At 33.4% G+C, this 18,995-nt stretch overlaps 2 protein-coding genes and 1 pseudogene across 2 annotated transcripts; 1 reads left to right on the plus strand and 2 right to left on the minus strand.

Annotated features, from left to right (window-relative positions):
• Window positions 1-8,086: 8,086 nt before the first annotated feature.
• Window positions 8,087-11,565, minus strand: LOC7458765 (uncharacterized). The gene is made up of 5 exons (XM_002324955.4): window positions 11,037-11,565; window positions 10,880-10,917; window positions 10,052-10,322; window positions 9,412-9,692; window positions 8,087-8,693 (listed from the first exon to the last, which is right to left on the minus strand). Exons 1-5 carry the CDS (start codon window positions 11,406-11,408, stop codon window positions 8,249-8,251), a joined length of 1,407 nt encoding a protein of 468 aa, XP_002324991.2. The 5' UTR covers window positions 11,409-11,565; the 3' UTR covers window positions 8,087-8,248.
• A 215-nt stretch (window positions 11,566-11,780) lies between these two features.
• Window positions 11,781-15,402, minus strand: LOC7476283 (ribulose bisphosphate carboxylase/oxygenase activase, chloroplastic). The gene is made up of 7 exons (XM_024590109.2): window positions 15,069-15,402; window positions 14,534-14,644; window positions 14,292-14,390; window positions 14,066-14,176; window positions 13,671-13,974; window positions 12,735-12,874; window positions 11,781-12,637 (listed from the first exon to the last, which is right to left on the minus strand). Exons 1-7 carry the CDS (start codon window positions 15,207-15,209, stop codon window positions 12,107-12,109), a joined length of 1,437 nt encoding a protein of 478 aa, XP_024445877.1. The 5' UTR covers window positions 15,210-15,402; the 3' UTR covers window positions 11,781-12,106.
• Window positions 15,403-17,810: 2,408 nt separating this feature from the next.
• Window positions 17,811-18,671, plus strand: LOC18107741 (cationic amino acid transporter 8, vacuolar-like; annotated as a pseudogene).
• The last annotated feature ends 324 nt before the right edge of the window (window positions 18,672-18,995 follow it).

The raw sequence follows: 18,995 nt of genomic DNA on the forward strand, positions 1-18,995 counted from the left end.
AGCAACCAGCACTGCTAATAAGGCCAGCGAGTCGATGTGGGCTATTACAATTCATCCATCTTATGGAGCCCAACGACCTCATCAACACAACCGGACAGCCAGTGAGGTTGGCTCTGATACTAAATGTTACAGCCTGGCCCAACCAGCCAGATATTATCCGCTTTGGGCCTTACCGCCCTCACGAATTTGTTCTTGGTGACCACGCATGGCCCCAAAACGCGTCTGACAAGTCAACAACCAACACGACTAATAAGGCCAGGGACCAAATCCTCACCCGCCAATGTGGGTTATTACATAGGGTCTACATTGGTCCGAGTTTAAGAAAAAATAGAGGAATGACTGACTCGACTTGACCAGGTCAAAAACCCAGGTCAACCGAGATGAAACATGGGTCAAGAACCCATTGATTTTTTTGAAAAAAAATTGGTCAAAACATGGTTGCTTTTATTATTTTTTAAAAAATATATATGGGTATGCCAGGTTGTCCGTCCTGACTCGTGACCAGAACCTTGTCTTAGGTTGACTTCTGAGTCGAGTTTTAAAACTATTATAATAATCACTTTTATTTATATATTGACTCAAGTCAATCCATGTTGACCATCCAAACTCATTACTTGGGTCTTGCCCCGATCAACCCCCAAGTCGGATTTTAAAACTATGATAATAAATACTTTTATTCTTACACTAAATCAGATCAACCTGACCCATGACTTGGGTCTTGACTGGTGACTTAAGTTTTGCCCTAGATCAACTCCCGAGTCGGATTTTAAAACTATGATAATAAATACTTTTATTCTTACATTAAATCAGGTCAACCTAACCCATGACTTGGGTCTTGACTGGTGACTTAAGTTTTGCCTTAGATCAACCCCAAATTGGGTTTTAAAACTATGATAATAACTATTTTTATCCTTACATATCTTAATTTGACAATTTTAGAATTGAAAGTTTTTTACAATGATATTTTAGGAATAAAAAATAATAAGTATTGTCTCTAGATACATGTCCCCTCTGTATCTCTTATTTTGGAAGCACATCACTCCGAAATTGCCTCAAAGACTGATTTATTTTTATGTTTTTAACTTTATTTTTTCAATCAAACATATTTTTGTCTTGATTTTCTCTGTCCCAAAACAATAACAAAAAAACTAGAGAGATTACACTTAACATCATCAGGCAATCAAAAATTTCTAATCATTACCTTTATATATAATATATATAAAAAAACACCTGACAAATTAATCAAGCAAAATTTCACTCTCTTCAAATACAATTTCTTTTAGTGATATGAACCCAAGCCAAAATCTAATTTAATGTTTTCAATCCATTTTTCTCTTCTCACGAGAAATATAGTTTTTTTTTAGATATGATTTCTCTTTTCTCATGCAATTAAAATCTCTCCTTTTTCTTTAAAATCAATTCGTTTTTTTTATATAAAAAAAAAACCCATAAAGAAACGCCAAATTGAAGCCTACAGAAAACCCTAATTTTTTTAATCTTTGTTCAATTGTTTTAATCCACCTATATTGTTAATGTCTCATATTTTTTTTAATGAGTGAGTGGTTTATGATTTCTGTTTTTTCTTTCTTGTAACTCTCCCTCTTCTGTATTTGGGTTCTTAATCCATCTCCATATCTCTCATTGTTGGTGTGGTTTTGATTTGAAAAGGATGAGAGCTTTAATTATTGGTGATAATATATAGTTGCAAGAGAAAGAGGCAAGTTTTTGGGTACAATTAAGCTCATGGCTTTCCATACATCCCTTTCTCTACGGATCCTCTCTCCAAACCTTTTAATCTCTCTCTGCACCTTTTATTCTCACTTTATAGTGTCAACAACAATTAATTTTTGAAAATTAAATAACGTTGGAGTTGAAATAAAATATAACTAAATAAATGTAATTATTGAATTATGAAAAGTAACATGTGATGCTTTGTGGTAACACCGAAATTAATCAAGATAAAAACTATAGAAAAAATAATATAACTCTCCCGCAATTCTAGGAAATAAAAACAAATCCCTAAATTTTATCAAAATGCATGAGATTGAAGTTGTAATAATTAATTATTCATATATTAAGTTGTTTAATATAAAACTAGATATGTGTTTCACGTTTCGTCGTGAGTCAGAACTATTTTTTTATAACATAAAAAAACAATACTCAGACACTGCTGGTATGTTTTAAAAAAAATAAATTAAAAACTTCAATTATAGATCCTATTTGATCTAATATGATGGTTTCATCCAATTATATGATATAAAAAGCAATGGTGGTAAATGGATCAAATTTTAAAAAAAAATGTGATAACAATAACCAGAAGAAAAGACCACTTGTTAAAAGGAAAAAATTACAAATTTGAATTCCAAGATATCCCAGTGTTAAATGATAAAAATAAAAAATAAAATAATTAAAAAGCGACCCTAAGAAATACTCCGGTTACCATGTCGTGAAACATTTTGTTCAAGTCATGAGATCGTGATAACTTGATCAGAAAAAAAACACAAAATCTATTTTTCAAAATAAATAGTTTCGAAGGATAAAAAAATTAAAAAAAAAGTACAAAAAAACCACGAATCTCAACCCCCAACAAATTAATGTTGATAAAGTTGAAGAAAAAAATAAAGAATAAAAAAAATTAAAAGAATAAGAACCTAATGTGAAATAAAAAGTAAATGAGAGGACTATACCTAGAATTTTGAATTAAAGAGTGAATTTAAAAAGATAAATCAAATTCACAAAAGAATCTAAAATTAAAAAAAAAATCAAAAGAATAAGGATTAAATTTGAAAACAAAATCCAAAATTAAAATAATTATATTGTTATTGTTGCCACTACTACTACCACTTATAATTAATATAAATATTATTATTATCACTATTTACTTACAATTTTATTTTTATCATCACTACCACCGTCACTTTTAAATTACCTTAACTACTATTGGAACAATAATTAATCAAAATTGAACCCATCATCTTATCAATAACCATTTATTTTTAATATTGTTATATATGAGAAAAAGAGAGAGAGAGAGACTTAAACGAAAAGCTATTATCATGTTAATAACAATCAAATATAGTTCACATACTATAATAAATATCTTAATAACTAAAAGGACTTTGAAATAGTTTGGCCCTGTGTTGATACCTTTTACATGATATTTTAATCTAAAACTTATAACATGATATTTCATTTAGTTTAAATAAAAACAAATAATAAATATATTGACTCAATAATTATTTATTTGAGCAAAAACTCTAAACAAAAAAGGAAGATAAATACTCAAAGCTTAATTATAAATGCAAATAGAAAAAAATTGATATTTAATTGATGACATATTAACTGAATAATTAACCATCTAGTCGTTTCCTCTTTGCTGCTCCTTATTTAGAGTTAACAGCAGAGTGACAACCCTCTGTAATGATCCTAGGATGTCAATTCATGGCGTTCGAGCTGTCAAGCCTAGCCCCTGCTTGTTTTACTTGGCATCTTACAACTACCTTGGAGGAGTAGCTTTTAATTTTATGTACTTTTCTTTCCTAATTTCATAATAATAATATTTTTTTTTTAAAAAAAAAAAAGACTGATAGCTCTGACTTGTAAGGCTTAATTAGGACAATTCATTTCTTTTCTTTTTGCCTTCGGAAATAAACTTGTCTGTCAAGGTTCTGGCCTCTTCTTACTTCCTCTGTGTTTTCTATTCGATTGGGTATTTGTAGCATTATGCTACAATTTGTTTTGTATACCATTTATATCGCCTGCTCTGTATACATTCATTGTTCGGACAGATTCCAAATCTTCTATAATGCCCTTCTCGCTGTACCCAATTCGATTCTACTTGCCTTCTACATCCATTTGCCGAATAATGATATTAATGTTAAAAAAAATAAAAACTATTTTGATTTAATAGTTTAAGTTCTCAGATGAGCTTTTAAGATATAATTTCTATTTTTTTCTAATATATTTTCTCAAATAAAAATTCTTTAGGCTTGGAACTTGAACAGACTCGTATTATTTTATACTTAACTTTTATCAAATAAATAAGGACGCTAAAATTCAAACTCGTGACTACGTGATCATGAAGGTTCTGATACCATGTTAAAGAAATATCTCAACTCAATAGCTTAAATAGTTAGATAAATTATAATATATAATTTATATTATTTTCTAAAAATAAAATCCATAACGCCTGATAAAAAACCAGCAGAAAGTTTCTTAAACAAGGAAAAACCTACCATATGTTTTCTTCTTCTTTTGATCATAGGTGGGACGATATGTTAAAACCTCAAGTATAGTTGGAAAATTTAAAAGCGTAGCAAATAAAGAAGGAGCTACTTTCAAACTGCATTCGACGTAAAAGAGAGGGAAAGCTGTAGGTGGGAAGAGAGAGAGAGTTTTGAGATGAGAGATTCAGGGTGGGAGACAAAGGTAGCGTTGTCACCTTTTCCATGTTTCTTGCTGGAGAATGGTACGTTCACATTTTCTATGTTTAAATCTAAGTTAAATTATTCGTAAAGCTTTGTCAACATGTTCATGTCTGGCTTGAACTCTTTTCACTGCATAAAAGACAAGCGAAGTAGTCTAAGCTTTTGGCTGCACCGAGGAAATGAATCATAGAGAGTACAATATCCATTAAGGGGGGGTTATGAAGGCTTTAATATCAAGATCTTATGGTCTCTCCCTCTCTCTGTATGCGAAGAGCATCTCAAGGCTTGAGAAGCTTCCAACAGCACAAAAACACATCGAAAAGGTCCTTCACTCCAAATGCAAACAGACAGTTCTGGGTAAGTTGGATTCAGCTTTTCCACAAGTACGAATTTTTAGCTTGGTGACAAGAAGAAACGATTGCAATGGCATAGATTTCTTGAGCCTACTCTTGCTTTGGCTATGATTAAAGAGGCTCTGAAAAATTCAACTGGATTGTTGTGTTTCACGGATGCATTATAACTTCTGGGTAACTTGGGCTTGCTTCATGTGCGCTTGTCGTGTTCATTTGGCTGTTAACTCGCATCAAAATTACTAATTTCCATGATTATCTAACCAAGTCCTTGTTACCTTGGTAACTTCCCTCGTAGATTACAGGGGGGAAACAAGCAATTATCCAAGAACAAATTTCTATATAACGCGGTTGCATCCGTGAGGCAATAATGATTGTTAGGCATCTGGTCAATCATCAATACAGGATGGGAAAGTGCATTGTTAATAAAAGTGGGTATAAGCAAACAGAGTCTCTCTCTCTCTCTCTCTCTCTCTCTCTCTCTCTCTCTCTCTCTCTCTCTCTCTCTCTCCCCCTTTAACTATTATAAATTGATCAATAAATTTGTCCATGGCATGATACTATCTATCAATCACCATGGTGGGACTTGTGATCATGCAGCTGAGCTAGCTTGTCTTATTTTGCTATCCTCGCTATCAATATATTCTCCCATACATTTCTGATGCCAGAGAACCTGTTCTCGCTATTTTATCAAATATGCGAGAACCAATTTTATTTTGTGTGTAATATAGCATCTTACTATGAATTAGGATTTTCAGTTCGTTTGTGGGTTAAAAAACTTAACCAGGTCACAATATTTAATTTTTTTTAAATTATAAACCGAATTAATACTTTGCATTCAAATTAACCAGTTCGATTCAGTTTTTAAGTGAAAAATTAATAAAACTTGTTTATTGAATATATTCTTATTTTGGGGGTATTTTATAGGTTTTATAGTCAATGCCTAATTTATTTGGGCTTTTGTTTGGTTTTTAAATTTTTTATTAATTATTAAACTATTTACAAGAAAACCAGTATGCCTTAATATTCAATTAGTATAATTGACTTGATTTTAATTCTAATAGCATTGATGTTTTAGTTCAAATAATTTATATGTTATACTCTTTTCAAACTTGATTCTTTAGTTTTTCATGATTTGTCTTTTTTATGTGGGGGTTATGTGAATTCGTATCAATTAGGCTCATTAAACCTAGCTCTTATCCTAAAAAGATTTATTGCTATACATTTTATTTATGTAATAGTGGCCAATAAATAATGACATGATTAGGTTTATTTATAATATAGTATTAGTGTTCACTTATATTTTTTATTGAATGAGATTTTTGTACCTTGATCTCTAAATATTCAAATAATAACATTTTATTTATGTAATAGTGGCCAATAAATAATAACATGATTAGGTTCATTTATAATATAGTATTAGTGTTCATTTATATTTTTTATTGAATGAGATTTTTTGTACCTCGATCTCCAAATATTCAAATAATAACCATTATGAGTTGATCTACTTAGTGGTAAAATTTGATGGCATGAATGTTTAGGACTTACTTAAGAAATTAATACTCTTCATTGGCACTTTAGTATCATCAATGAATATTAAACCAAAAGACTTAAAATCTGGAAAGAAAGATATATTTTAAAAACTAGGAAATAGAAATATTACTTCTCATTAATATTCAAGATAATAGCTGAATTTATTTATCTTAAATATTATAAGAGAATAACAAAAAATTTATTTTTTATACAAATTCAAAAAAGAATTTTAAAAAAAAATTCTTGGAATGTTGGCTTTTTTTAATGGGTGTCATGGGTTTTATAAATAAATTATAAATTCAAAATGGATGCATATGACATGACATATAATGGTTTTTGTTTTTTAAAAGCAAGAAATTTTTTTTTTTTGGATTCGAGGAAACCTTACCCTCCGAAAAGCGTACTTTGTGGGCTCAGGTGAACGAGTAAAATCTCGGCTGTCCCAGGCTCTTATAAGAGATACACGTCCTAGCTCGAACTCGAGACCTGCTATACAAATCTCAAGTCTTTTGTTATCATGCTACTCCTTCTAAGGGCTTTAAAGGCAGAACATGTGAGCTTTAAATGAAAATGACAACAATGATTAATAAGACTTACATGAATATTAAATAGATGCAAAAGTTATTTTTTTATGCGTAGTAGGCTTGGCTAAAATTGCTAGGCCACCGTTTTATTATGCGGTTATTAATGATATGTTAATTCATGGATAATAAAATCATGATTAAAATTTAATATTGAAAATATTTTTTTAAAATAATTTTATTATTGCTTTAAGACCAAATTTCAATAATAAATTCCATTAAAAGGTTATTTATCCTATATTAATCATGGATTATAAAAATTACTATCAAAATTTAGCATTGAGATTTTTTATATCAAAGCCATTTATTATCATTTTTTAATCCCATTAAAAGGTTATTTATCCTATATTCTCTCGATGCTTGAGATGATAATCGAGCTAGTGTGTACTCAGAATTGAATTTGTTCTCCTCTGTAAAGAAGAAAATGGTACTGTTGGTTACCAATATAGAAATATTCTTTAATCTTAATTAAATAATTAATCATATAGCTAGTTTGTGTATATTTTTGAGGGATTGGAATTGAAGGATATGTGAAATTTAATTTGACTGGGAAAAAGGAACAGGAAGCTTTGGAAAGAGAAGGAACAAGGCCCACGCACTGTGGCCGCCGCAGCTTCAATATCCAGAAGAGTCTTTGCGGTGCTTGCCGCTGTCCCTCCGCCCGTCTCAGAACATGTTGTGAGTGAGAAGACAATCAGAAGGAAGACAACAGGAACCGGAAGGATGAGGTACCTGCGCTATATTTCTATTATTTTGTTTAAGAAGTTGTCTAGCACAGGTTGCGAGGCTGCTCCAAGGAAAAATTTAAAAGGAGCCTCAGCATCCTCTTAAACGGCAAAATAATCTAATCTTCAGTTGCTTACTACTCCGTAATCTATCTGCCTGCGTGACTGTTTTTGTTTTCTGCTCTATGTGATGAAACAACAGAAGAATCTTATTAGTTTTGCTTTGGTGTATGGCCTCGTATATAAATGATGACATCGCTCTTTCTGCCATTTCTCCTTATTTTCTCCTTATTAACTATATATGCTGACTCCATTAATGTCTACTCTAAACAGTCTTGACAGGAGACAACAAGGTGAAATGAACATTTATTTGCCATTAAACTGAAAAGGCAGGGAACAGTGAGGGTGGGGTGTTATAGCTTGGAATGATTTGGCAACCAAGTTATCCAGGTGATTGATTCCACAAATGATTTCATCCAAGCCAAGATGGTTCAATCAAATTACTATTTCTATGTCTTTGTTTGGCTCAGCTAAATAAACAAACCTTTTAACTTAATTAAGTTTACAACATGTACACAAGGCGATAAACAAATTTTCTTTTCTCCTGATTGAGAACAATCTGATAAGAAATATTACCAAATCATCCGTGAGTTGTTCACATATTGCCCAACTTCTGAAGCAATTTGCGAGATCCAATTCACTGTACTTCCAAAAAAGAGCTCCCAGAACCAAAGATCTATTGCCAGGACTGATGAAAAGATGAGCAATGCCAATGTCTGGTAGCGGTTCAATGGCCAACCCAAAACTTCAGCCATTGTTCTCAGAAATGGAAGGGAATTGCTATTCAAAACCCGGTTCCTTATAGACCAAGCTGTTATCCATTGCACTCCGCAAGGGACCAAGTCGAATTCCTCTCGCAAGCGCCTTCCCAGGTCTGGCATGTGGCCACCTCCATACAGTATGGCAATCTTATTATGGCCCTCGTTGATAGCTCTTCTAAGTGCTTCAACTGCTGCTTTGTTCCTCTCACCGATGATGACCGATTCCTCTTCTAAATCTGCTGTCACTTGTGTGAACCTTCAAAACATGACCCATCAATCAATCACCAAAGGAACCAGTATTCTCATGGAAGAGGAGACAAGTGCCTATGTATTAACCATCTAATATCATCACTTATTTTCACCTTTTAAAGTATTGAACTTTGAAATAGAAGATCATACACTTTTTTAAGAAAAAACTGGAATCACACAACTTGGCTCTAAGTTACTGATGTAATGTGGCAGGTGGAAAGCAAATTAAAATCACAAAGTTCGATCTGATTCATTCAAAAGCCAATTAATGCTTGATCCAAGTCTGCAAATGTATAGTTTGAAATAGTCTCACATGCACGCCCGCAACACAAAACCCAACTTTATGACAGTTTTTTGATCAATGGAATAATTGCCCATTTGTTTCCATGCCACTGTTTCGAGTTGGGGACAGAGGACTCTTTGAGATTTATGTGATTATGGCCTTCAATTTGAGAATAATCAGTGGCTGCAGAAAGCCAACACTCGGTTATAATTTAGAACACAGAACTCAATGAATCTGAGCTGCTTAGACTCTGTCCCCCCATCCCCTCTCCCCCAAACCTTTTCTCAGTGGGGAGGTAGAGCATTCATTTGAACCGAAACATTAAAGTAATGATCAAATAACAGAACTAAATCCCACCCTGAACATGTAGCAAATTTATCATGCTCCAAATGAAGAAAATACGCTGAAAACAATGCTACTAAATTAAATGGTCGTCACTTACTCAGATGTTAATCGCTTTGCAAGGAACACCTTCACAGCAGCGCCAAAATCGAGCCTGGATAAGGCTTCTAGCTCTGGATATTCTGATGCAGGACTTCCCGTGTCACAAACAGTTCCAATAATGAAAAGGCCTACAAGTGGCATGGGAAGCACGCGAGAAGCCCATAGAAGTTTGGATCTCCAAGGACCAAGGTCTTCTGGAATCGCAGGCTGCACCATGGCTTTTGTTGATTTAAGAGTCATATCTCTTGCAAATGTCAAGAAACTTTCACCCTTTTCTAGCTAAAAGAAATCGGAAAGCAACATTAGTAATGCTTGCATATCTAGCAATCTTGTTGAACACTCCAAGACTTGCCCAAAATTATAAAAAAAAAAAGTGGTAATATGGAAGCAATGCACCAATTATAACATGGTAAAAACTGAATGAAAAGAAATTATAAATTATGGCAATATCAATTACTTCCCACGTCGCTTTATAAGTACAGCTGCATATCAATATTTGGAAACAGCACCAGATGGAATCAGTGGTACCAATACTAACTAAATAACAGGAGCACAAGCCAGAAAGGGGTGGGTAGTAGAAAGCAATGTAAATTCATTTGAACAGCCCCCATGATTTCCATTCTGTTTGCAATTTATACCTGAAGTATCTTGAAGGTCTCATAGTCAAGATCTGCATGATACCAATTCTCAGCCTGGTAATCAAGATAGTCTAATTGAAAATCAAGCGTAAGGATTCGAGCCATTTGTCGCTGAATGCACCCCAGAATGTTAAATCCTCTTGAGCGTGAACCTTTCATTCTCTTTGCAACAGCAGTATTTCTTCTACTTTCCAAACTCTCCCTGCTAGCCACCATCTCGTAAAGGACACGATCATATGGTTCAAGTTCCTTCTGGATGGTCTCAAAGTATCTGCCAAAGAATTCAGGCAAATGGGTGAATAGAAAAACAACTTATTACAGCTAGTTAGTTGTACTTGTAGACATCGTCAACAGTAATTTTATAGTTATCTCAAGCCAAAACTTAATCCTTGGCCTTCCAAGGAGCTCCTAGAATGAGTTGATAAAGAATTGGAGGAATCCCAACAGCAAAAACAAAGATGATTCCTTTTAGTCACAATTACAAGTAGCTACTAAAGGATTTTCAAAGATCAAGTCTTGATTCATTTTCGGGGTATAGTTGCAAGCCAGAATTGGTTGTCAGGCAAGATATATATAAGGAAAAAATATAAACAGGTAAAAGTTCAATAAAGAAAGAAAGCTAACCAGAAAGCTAGAAAATCAGAATATCTAATCAAGTAGAGAGTACTTAAAGACAAATTGTGATAACATAACTATAACCAGCAGCACCAAGTAATTAAAAGATATGAAACCATTAAGATCAGATATACACCATCTCTAATCAATTTTAAACTGCAACAAAACAACAGAGGAAAGGAAGAAACCAAATTCAAACAAGGTAGTACATACTCTTTATCCGCAATGTGAATTGTAGAAACCAAATCAACCTGCACAGGCAAAAATATATATAGAGAAAAAAAAAAACACAAGCAAATAATAAATAATATAGTAATCCCCCTAAAACATCAAACCCAGTTGAAGCAAGCCAAGATTGAGAAAGATGTACCTGAAAAAAAGGGTAAAGAATGGACCAAGGGAATCTCTTTTTATAACTAACAACAGCAGTCTGCAACTCAGCACTGCTTCTGTCAGAGCCTTTCTTGAACCTCATGAAATCCGCAATCGAGTTGTTTTCCAGGAACTGCTCTGCTGACCCATCTTGATTATTGTTTTTATTAGAAGAAGAAAAGGCCAATATTCTTGAAGATTGCTGAAGAGAGAGGCGAAAAATAGGAGAAGTTTTGATGGGTTTAGAGTTGTTTTTAAACTCTAGTATCGACCTGAGAGGAGTGGAGGTGGAATACAAATCAGAGGTTGAATTTGAAGGAATTGAAGAGGCGGGCAGTGAGAGTATTATCGAGAGGGAACTTGAGACCATAATTGCTCCTCTCTACACCCTACAAATGGAGAAGCAAAGAGAGATAAAGAGGGGGGTTTTTTCCTTTTCTTATCTATTATGTGGTTTAACCAGAAATTTTGGAGATTTTGAGAACACAGTCCACAGTCCTGGTTCTTGTTATGGCATACCTTGTATCATTTAATGGGATTCTTTGGTTTATTTTTTTTATTTTTGTTTTTGTTTTCTTTTTCCGATATTTTTCCTTCCACGCAAAGGGAAGCTTGAAAAGCACCAATACATCATTGTCGGGAGAGAAAAAAAAAAAAAAAGACACATTTCAGTTTGATGGACATTTTCAAATTTTCCATCATTTCAAAGAATAGGAGAGTTGGATAGGGGAAACGTAGAGAATTACCAATGCCAACAGTTTGCAATTACAGAAAGAATACACAGAAATCCGTAACCAAAAGTTGAAAAAGATTACTACATGATGGCACAGACATAATGACTGGCCAAATGAATGAATTAATGAGAAATAGAGGGAAAACCGATCATTAGGACATTTCCCTGTTTTTGTTGACCTAACAACATCTAACATGACAGGATGAGTAAAAAATCTCGGACAAACTTGGATCCTCAAGACAGCTGTAGGATACGGATAATATATAAACCGGTGAAAACAATGAAATCCTACCAGGCTACTAAAAATATATTACAACATCCTTTCCTTATCGTGATTATAACAGTTGAAGACCTGCTTCCAAATCCTCTAAGGTGATGGTCTGCAGTTCATCAGTATCTAAACAGTTGAAATCAAGCCTGAGATCCAAATTCTCTCTAGCATTAGCTAGCATGGTATTTACCAAGCCTCCATTCATTTCCCTACGCTGTTTTTCTGTTGTTTCTCTCTCTATCAAGGCAGCAATGGCATCTACACAGCATGAAGGATGTAATTTAAAACCATACAGCGGACTGCCTTCGTCCTGAGTATTCATGTTGATGTGGCAAATATTTGCTAAATCTTTAGAGCTAAAGTCATTAAAATGGAAAAACTTGGTAACCCTTCTACAGAAACCCTCGTTAGAAGATATCACACGCTTCATTGGTTCGCTATAGCCAGCAAATATGACTACGACTTTTCCGCTGTCCATAACAGACATGATTTCTTCCAACGCTTCAATCCCATAGTCCTTATCATCTTCTTTCTGCGATGGTATAAGGCGATATGCTTCATCCACAAAAAGAATTCCTCCCTCTGCTTCTGCAATCTGCAACAGGAGTGGAAAATTATTTTGGCAAAAGAAACTATTACATTCTCTGCTAAGGAAAATATAACATTTTATTTCAGAAACCCCGGTAACAAACCTTTCGTCTAGTCTTGGGACCAGTGTGACCAACAAATTCGCCAACCAAATCTGTTCGTTGTACTTCCGTTACCTTGTCAGTAGGTAGAACTCCCACCATATGGAGTAGTCTTCCAAGTATTCGAGCTACCATGGTCTTACCTATAGATAATGATAATAATCTCACTCTATGAGAGATGTACTGAAAAATATAAGTGTAACAACAAAATAATTGAAAATCAATCCAATGAACATTTTTGTGCTTCTCTACCACTTTTAAGCAAACATTGAGACTCGGACGCCTAAGGAAAAACTATTAAGGGTTTAAACAAGAGAGTTACATGCATACATATTGACAAACTGAAGAAACATATGATATTCTTTTTTGTCACCTCAAGCACATCATGAAGTGTAGCTCAGTCTTTCCTTTTCACATCAGATAAGGAAAGTCAACTAGTAACATAAATTAAAAGGAACAAGTAGCATCAATTGGGAAAACTTGCAGGAACAATTCAGAAACAAAATGGGATGGAATGACTTATCTGGAAAAGAGCTTTTGGTCTATGATTTAATGAGAACAGTGGTTCAATGAACAGTATAACACAAAAAAGGGTATTGAGCTGTTTTTTGGTGACAAGGCCTCGTTAAATTTAGCTAAGAACTCCATTTTCTCCACAATAAAACTGTGTTGAAAGCTAATCCAAGCTAATGACACAAGTTTGACACAGTGCATATGAGGATGCAATCATTAAGTTATTTTTAAATAGCAACTGGACTCGAGAATTCTGAAACACTTGCAAAAAGGAAAATCCTGTGTCATAACTTGTTTGTCAGAAGTGGAGGCAAAATAGCATAGCAAAATTAAAATATTCTGTTTTCAATTTCAAGACTGAAGATTGATTTACAGAATAAGATGGAAATAGCATAATAATCCAGAAACAATTAAATGCTTCAATACCTGTTCCAGGGCTTCCCAAGAAAGCCATATGAGGCGGTCTTCTCATACCAACTTTCATACCAAGGGCCCTGCGCCTCTCATCCAAAAGCATCCCCTTTGCCCATTTTCTCAATTGCACCTTGAGTTCATGCAACCCCACTACATTTGTTAAAGCATCTTCAAGTTCATCCATCTTAGCTTTTGTTTTAGAGCATGCTTCAAGTGCTTTTCTCTTTCTCTGCTCTTCAAGATGCCAGTGCAGTAGTTTACGCACCTCCTCACTTCCTGGACCTGGTGAGAGGTGATTCAGAGGAGTCATGCCCTCCTGCAAGTTAAGGTTCCACAAATCCTCATCATTTTATAACATTGAAAATTAAACTAAAATGGAAAGAGATGAACACTGGCATCTATAATACGTTGTCCTCTGCACTGCAGTCAGCATTATACTCCAGCAAAGTCTTGACAGTTGAGTGGTCTTCCGCTCTAATTGAGTACCAAACTGCAAGGTGTAATGGTGTCATTCCATTCTGCATGAATAAGACAGGGAAATAAAAAGGTTTAAATTAGAAATTGTTTTCCACAGTTCTTGTTCTTAATTTGAAACAAACCAAAAACAGATAACATGGTGCCATGAAAACACACATTCGCTTTGGCTTCAACAAAAGCACCATGAGCAAGAAGTAATCGTGCAGCTTCAGTGCACCCATTCTTTGCTGCCATGTGTAATGGAGTTTCTCCATACTGCAAATTTCAGGATGATAACACCCACATTGAAATCAGATGTGTTAATGAAGAGAAGCTTGCAGAAATTAATGGACAGATCTAAGCAATTGATATAAAATTTGATCAGGAAACTGAAACGCAAATATATAAATTGTACTTGCCATGTTCCTAGGTTCCAATTCAACCTTCTCTGCTCCTTGCCAATCAAGAAGAAATTTAATTATATCAGCCCTGTTGTAACCAGCAGATACATGAAGAGGAGTCTGTGCCATCTGCAATTAAAGCAAATCAAGTTAAATTTGAAAGAAAAAAAACAGCAAGGTGCAAAGATGCATGAACTTTTCTTACATAAGACCATAGACAACCGTTTAACTGAAAAGCAAAGTTCATAGCCAAAGCAAAAAAAAAGGGGGCAAAATGTCTTATTCTGACACCAAACTTCCCATTCAATTGTGCCCGTAACAGATCCAGCCTCCCTCCCCCACCCCCACAACTCAATCACGACAACCAAAATAAGCATAAATTAAGGAACCAACCCAACAGATGAAATGAATCAAGATCTTACATTTACACAACATACACTTTAAAGAACACCATTTGCACAGAAACTAGAAGGAGAGAAAAAAAACCGCTTCCAGAAGCATGAATTCTTTGCATGTGAAACATGTAAATGAGTATCAAATAATGGAATCTTACAACAGGGTTTCTTTCATTGAGGAGAGAAGGGTCTCCTCTGAGTAACCTTTGGAACCCAAGAAGATCCCCGGATTGGGCATAGCTATGAATGGTAGCGGGCTTGGAAGACCTCGATCCATGATCCTGACGATCCCGCTGCATTGTTCTGTATTCAACTTTTCTTTTCTTTTCCTTTCCTTTCTTGGTGACTTCTCTTCTCTGGGTTTCTCGGAATTTTCTCTGGCTGGTATTTGGCGGTGAGGGTGCGTATTATAGCAAAGTGAAATCCTTCTGTTCTTTTTCTTATTGGTAACAGCAGGTGAAAATCCTTTGAAGGCCGACTTTTGTGTCCGAATCTAAATTCATCAGTTTCACTTTTAAAAAGACTAAATCATCCCATTATTGCACTGTTTTAGCATTACGTTTTAAAGCTGTTTTTTTTAATTTAAAAAGTTTCTTTTAACTTTAAATTAATACGTGAAAAATAATTTTTAAAAATAAAAATTATATTATTTTAATATTTTTTAAAATAAAAAATATTTTAAAAAACATCCCAAAAAAACTTCTGCTACTACTTACTATGGGAATGTTTAGAAATGCGGTTGCGGCTGCGTTCCCAAAAAATTTAAATTTATTTTTTAAAAAAAAAAATTTAATATGATTTGTATGTTTTGAATCGTTTTGATGTGCTGATGTCAAAATTGATTTTTAAAAAATGAAAAAATATAATTGACATGTATTTTGGCACGAAAAGTTATTTGAAAAACACCCGCAATTACACTGCCAAACGCGCTATATATCTGACCATAACAAGGATAAAATCGGATGAGTGTTCTGTGTGGAATGATTTCTTCTCAAAACTCAATTGTTTATAGTAATTTAAATTTACAGCACACCGCTGTCATAAGGTTTTATCTGGTGAGGGATTCCGGTCATTGAATTATTGAGCCAGCCACAAGTCAGCTCATTTTCTCTTTGTTTTTTAATTAAATATATTAAAATCTAATTTTATTTTTTTAATATTTTTATAGCTAAATCAACCAAGTCTTCAATTTCAAGTAGGTGCGTAGGATCCATCAACTAAACTTGATTTAACTAAATCAAAGTAATTTAAGTAATTTAGGTGAGTCTCCTAGTTGAATCGGGTTGGATAACTATATATCTTATAAAATTTATAATAAAATAATTTATTTAAATAAATATTTTAGATGTGGATGAATTATTTTAAGTCCTGACTTTATCATATGTAAAAGTAAATCTCAAGATTAAAACTAAAAAAACATTAAGTAATATTTTATTTATTTATTCACTATTGTAAAACAAAACATTTATGAAAGTTTAAGGGATCTCTGATGCTTGAATTGGCATTAATGGTGGAGAAGAAGAGTCCTAGGCTAGGAGGCCATGCTATGTGTTTGCAAAACTTACAAAAGAAGAAGGTTAAGTTTTCTAATGAATGAGAAGATAACTTCCCTTGGGTTTAAGACTATTTATAGTCCTCAACATTAGTGGGTGTGTTCATGCAATGATGGGATAGAATAGTCAATATGTTTGTCATCTATAATTTTGAACTATTTAAGTTTTGGATTTTTCAGAACACATAAACATTGTGGAAATGATAATTTAAAATATTTTCAAGAATCTTATTAGATAATCTAGAGTTGTTTATGATTTGAGCGAACTGAAGATCATATTTTTTTTCTGAGGTTTGATCAACTTTCTCAAGGTTAGGTTTTCACAAAAACACAAGTTATCTAAATGTTCAGTTTCTAACAATAATTCACACGAACCACCAACAAGAAATCTCCTAAAATTCTTTTAGTAGAGAATGATCACTGTTACTTTGAGTATTAGCTCTTTTCATTTGTTTCAGGTGTTTGTCTTATATATGTTATGTAACTTGTATAATTTTTCTCTACATATGAAATATAAAACATAACATTCTATTGATATAAAAACATGATAATCCTATAAATAATAAAATATTAATTTCCCCTCAAAATAATATCACATATATTATTTCAGGATAATTTTTAGAAATTTATTCAATTAAGTCATTATTTGATTTTTTTAGATTTAAAATTGCAATCCCTTATATTAATTTCATTATAGTCCTTAATTTTTAAACCTTATTTAAAATCAAGTCGCACTTGATTAATTATTTCATTTTAATTTATGGTTAGTGGTTCTTATATGTGTGACCAATTAGATTTTCTAATATATTAGCTTAAATATAAATCACAATTCTAAATAAAATAGGATTAAATAAATTAAATATTTTAATTTCTTATCAATTCAACAATTGATTGATTTATATTTGAAGATCAAGTCCACCGTCTAGTAATGTGTCATGATCCCCAAATATTAGAAAAGTTATAAGTGGTTTGACTTAACCTTTCACTAAATAATTTTTCAGTGTAATTATTATCCTATTATCATGAATATTTACATTAGAAAACTATTTTTAAATCTCATTCTACCTTGTGCAATAATCTCACAATCAATACTATTTGATAATAGATGGAATATTTTTTTTAATTTATATAGAATGATTAATCATCTCTTGATCACTCAAATATCTTTTATATAATTCATGTTATACCTAATATTTATTATTTTTTTATCTTTTATTAGAAAACCAAATCATAACTTTTTATATATAATATAACTAAGTCTCAAGTATAATAATTGTTTACACAACTGCTTACATAAGCTTTCACATGAAGGCAAATGATCTTTCACTATAAATAAAATCCTTACTTTATGACAATTAAAATTGACTATTTCGCTGATGGGTTCAATCTTTTAGGTCCATTAGCAGCTGTAGTCCTTTTGGTGGCTAACTCTATAGCAATGAGTGGGACGAAAAGGACTTCTTTGTTGAATTGGATTGCCTCTATTGCCTCTGCTTGCTTTTGTCATTGCTTTTATTATTGTTGTTGGGTTTATTCATTTCAAGAACTCAAATTCGGCACCCTATTTTCCGAATGGGGCAGAGGGTGCCTTCGTTTCTGCCGCTGTTGTGTATTAGTCTTACACTGGGTTTGATATGGTTGCTACCATGGCTGAAGAGACCAGGAACCCGTCAAGGGATGTACCAATTGGCTTGGTTGGTTCAATGTCTATAATCACTGTGATTTATTGCTTGATGGCTTTGGCATTGACGGGGATGGTCAAATATTCAGAGAGTGATGCAAATGCTGCATATTCGGATGCTTTTGCTCAGATTGGCATGAACTGGGCTAAGCATTTAGTGAGTATTTGTGCACTTGAGGGAATGACTACAGGCTTATTGGTTGGATCACTTGGACTCAAATAACAAGATCCCACATGATTCCTCCTTGGTTTGCTCTGGTTCATCCTAAAACTGGAACACCTATTAATGCCTCTATTTTAATAGCCATACTTAGTGCTAGTGCAACATTCTTCTCTAGCTTGAATGTATTGTCGAGCGTGTTTTCTCCTAGTACGCTACTTATTTTCATGCTATAGGCTGTTGCATTGCTTGTGAGGCGATATTATGTCCAAGGTGTTACCTCGAAGAATGATTCAGTTATATTTTTTGTGTGCCTGTTCATTATTGTTGGTTCTTCAATTGATTCTACAGCGTGTAAGAAAAACTGATGTTTATACTTGATGATAATGTTCATGTTATTGGCTCGGATATTATTGAATATTTAGTATCATAAAAAGTAAACAATATGGTTTAAGAGAATCAGTATGACAGGCAAATTTGTGTTTGGAAAGCACTATGTTGAATGAAATTGACTGTTCATTGACGTACTCGTTAATCCATCAATACAAATCTGTTCATCCATTTATGAAAATACAGACTCAAGATTAACCATGTGTGGCTTGCAGCTCAAAAAATTCTGCACAAATACACCCATAGGACATAGGCTTTAGAGGAAACATGAGCTGTGGTTCTGGTTTCTGGATAGTTATCCG

Source organism: Populus trichocarpa, chromosome 18 (assembly GCF_000002775.5).
Source record: "Populus trichocarpa isolate Nisqually-1 chromosome 18, P.trichocarpa_v4.1, whole genome shotgun sequence".
Taxonomy (NCBI): domain Eukaryota; kingdom Viridiplantae; phylum Streptophyta; class Magnoliopsida; order Malpighiales; family Salicaceae; genus Populus; species Populus trichocarpa.

What these genes read in the sequence shown, in the direction of transcription:
- LOC7458765 (XM_002324955.4), bottom strand. Translation starts at nt 11,408, where the DNA reads ATGGTCTCAAGTTCCCTCTCGATAATACTCTCACTGCCCGCCTCTTCA. An exon ending in TTCTTTACCCTTTTTTTCAG is followed by an intron (nt 10,918 to 11,036) that starts GTACATCTTTCT and finishes TTGCCTGTGCAG; the next exon opens with GTTGATTTGGTTTCTACAAT. An exon ending in GCAAAGCGATTAACATCTGA is followed by an intron (nt 8,694 to 9,411) that starts GTAAGTGACGAC and finishes CATGTTTTGAAG; the next exon opens with GTTCACACAAGTGACAGCAG.
- LOC7476283 (XM_024590109.2), bottom strand. Translation starts at nt 15,209, where the DNA reads ATGCAGCGGGATCGTCAGGATCATGGATCGAGGTCTTCCAAGCCCGCT. An exon ending in CTTGGGAAGCCCTGGAACAG is followed by an intron (nt 12,875 to 13,670) that starts GTATTGAAGCAT and finishes CATTATCTATAG; the next exon opens with GTAAGACCATGGTAGCTCGA. An exon ending in GTCCCAAGACTAGACGAAAG is followed by an intron (nt 12,638 to 12,734) that starts GTTTGTTACCGG and finishes CTCCTGTTGCAG; the next exon opens with ATTGCAGAAGCAGAGGGAGG.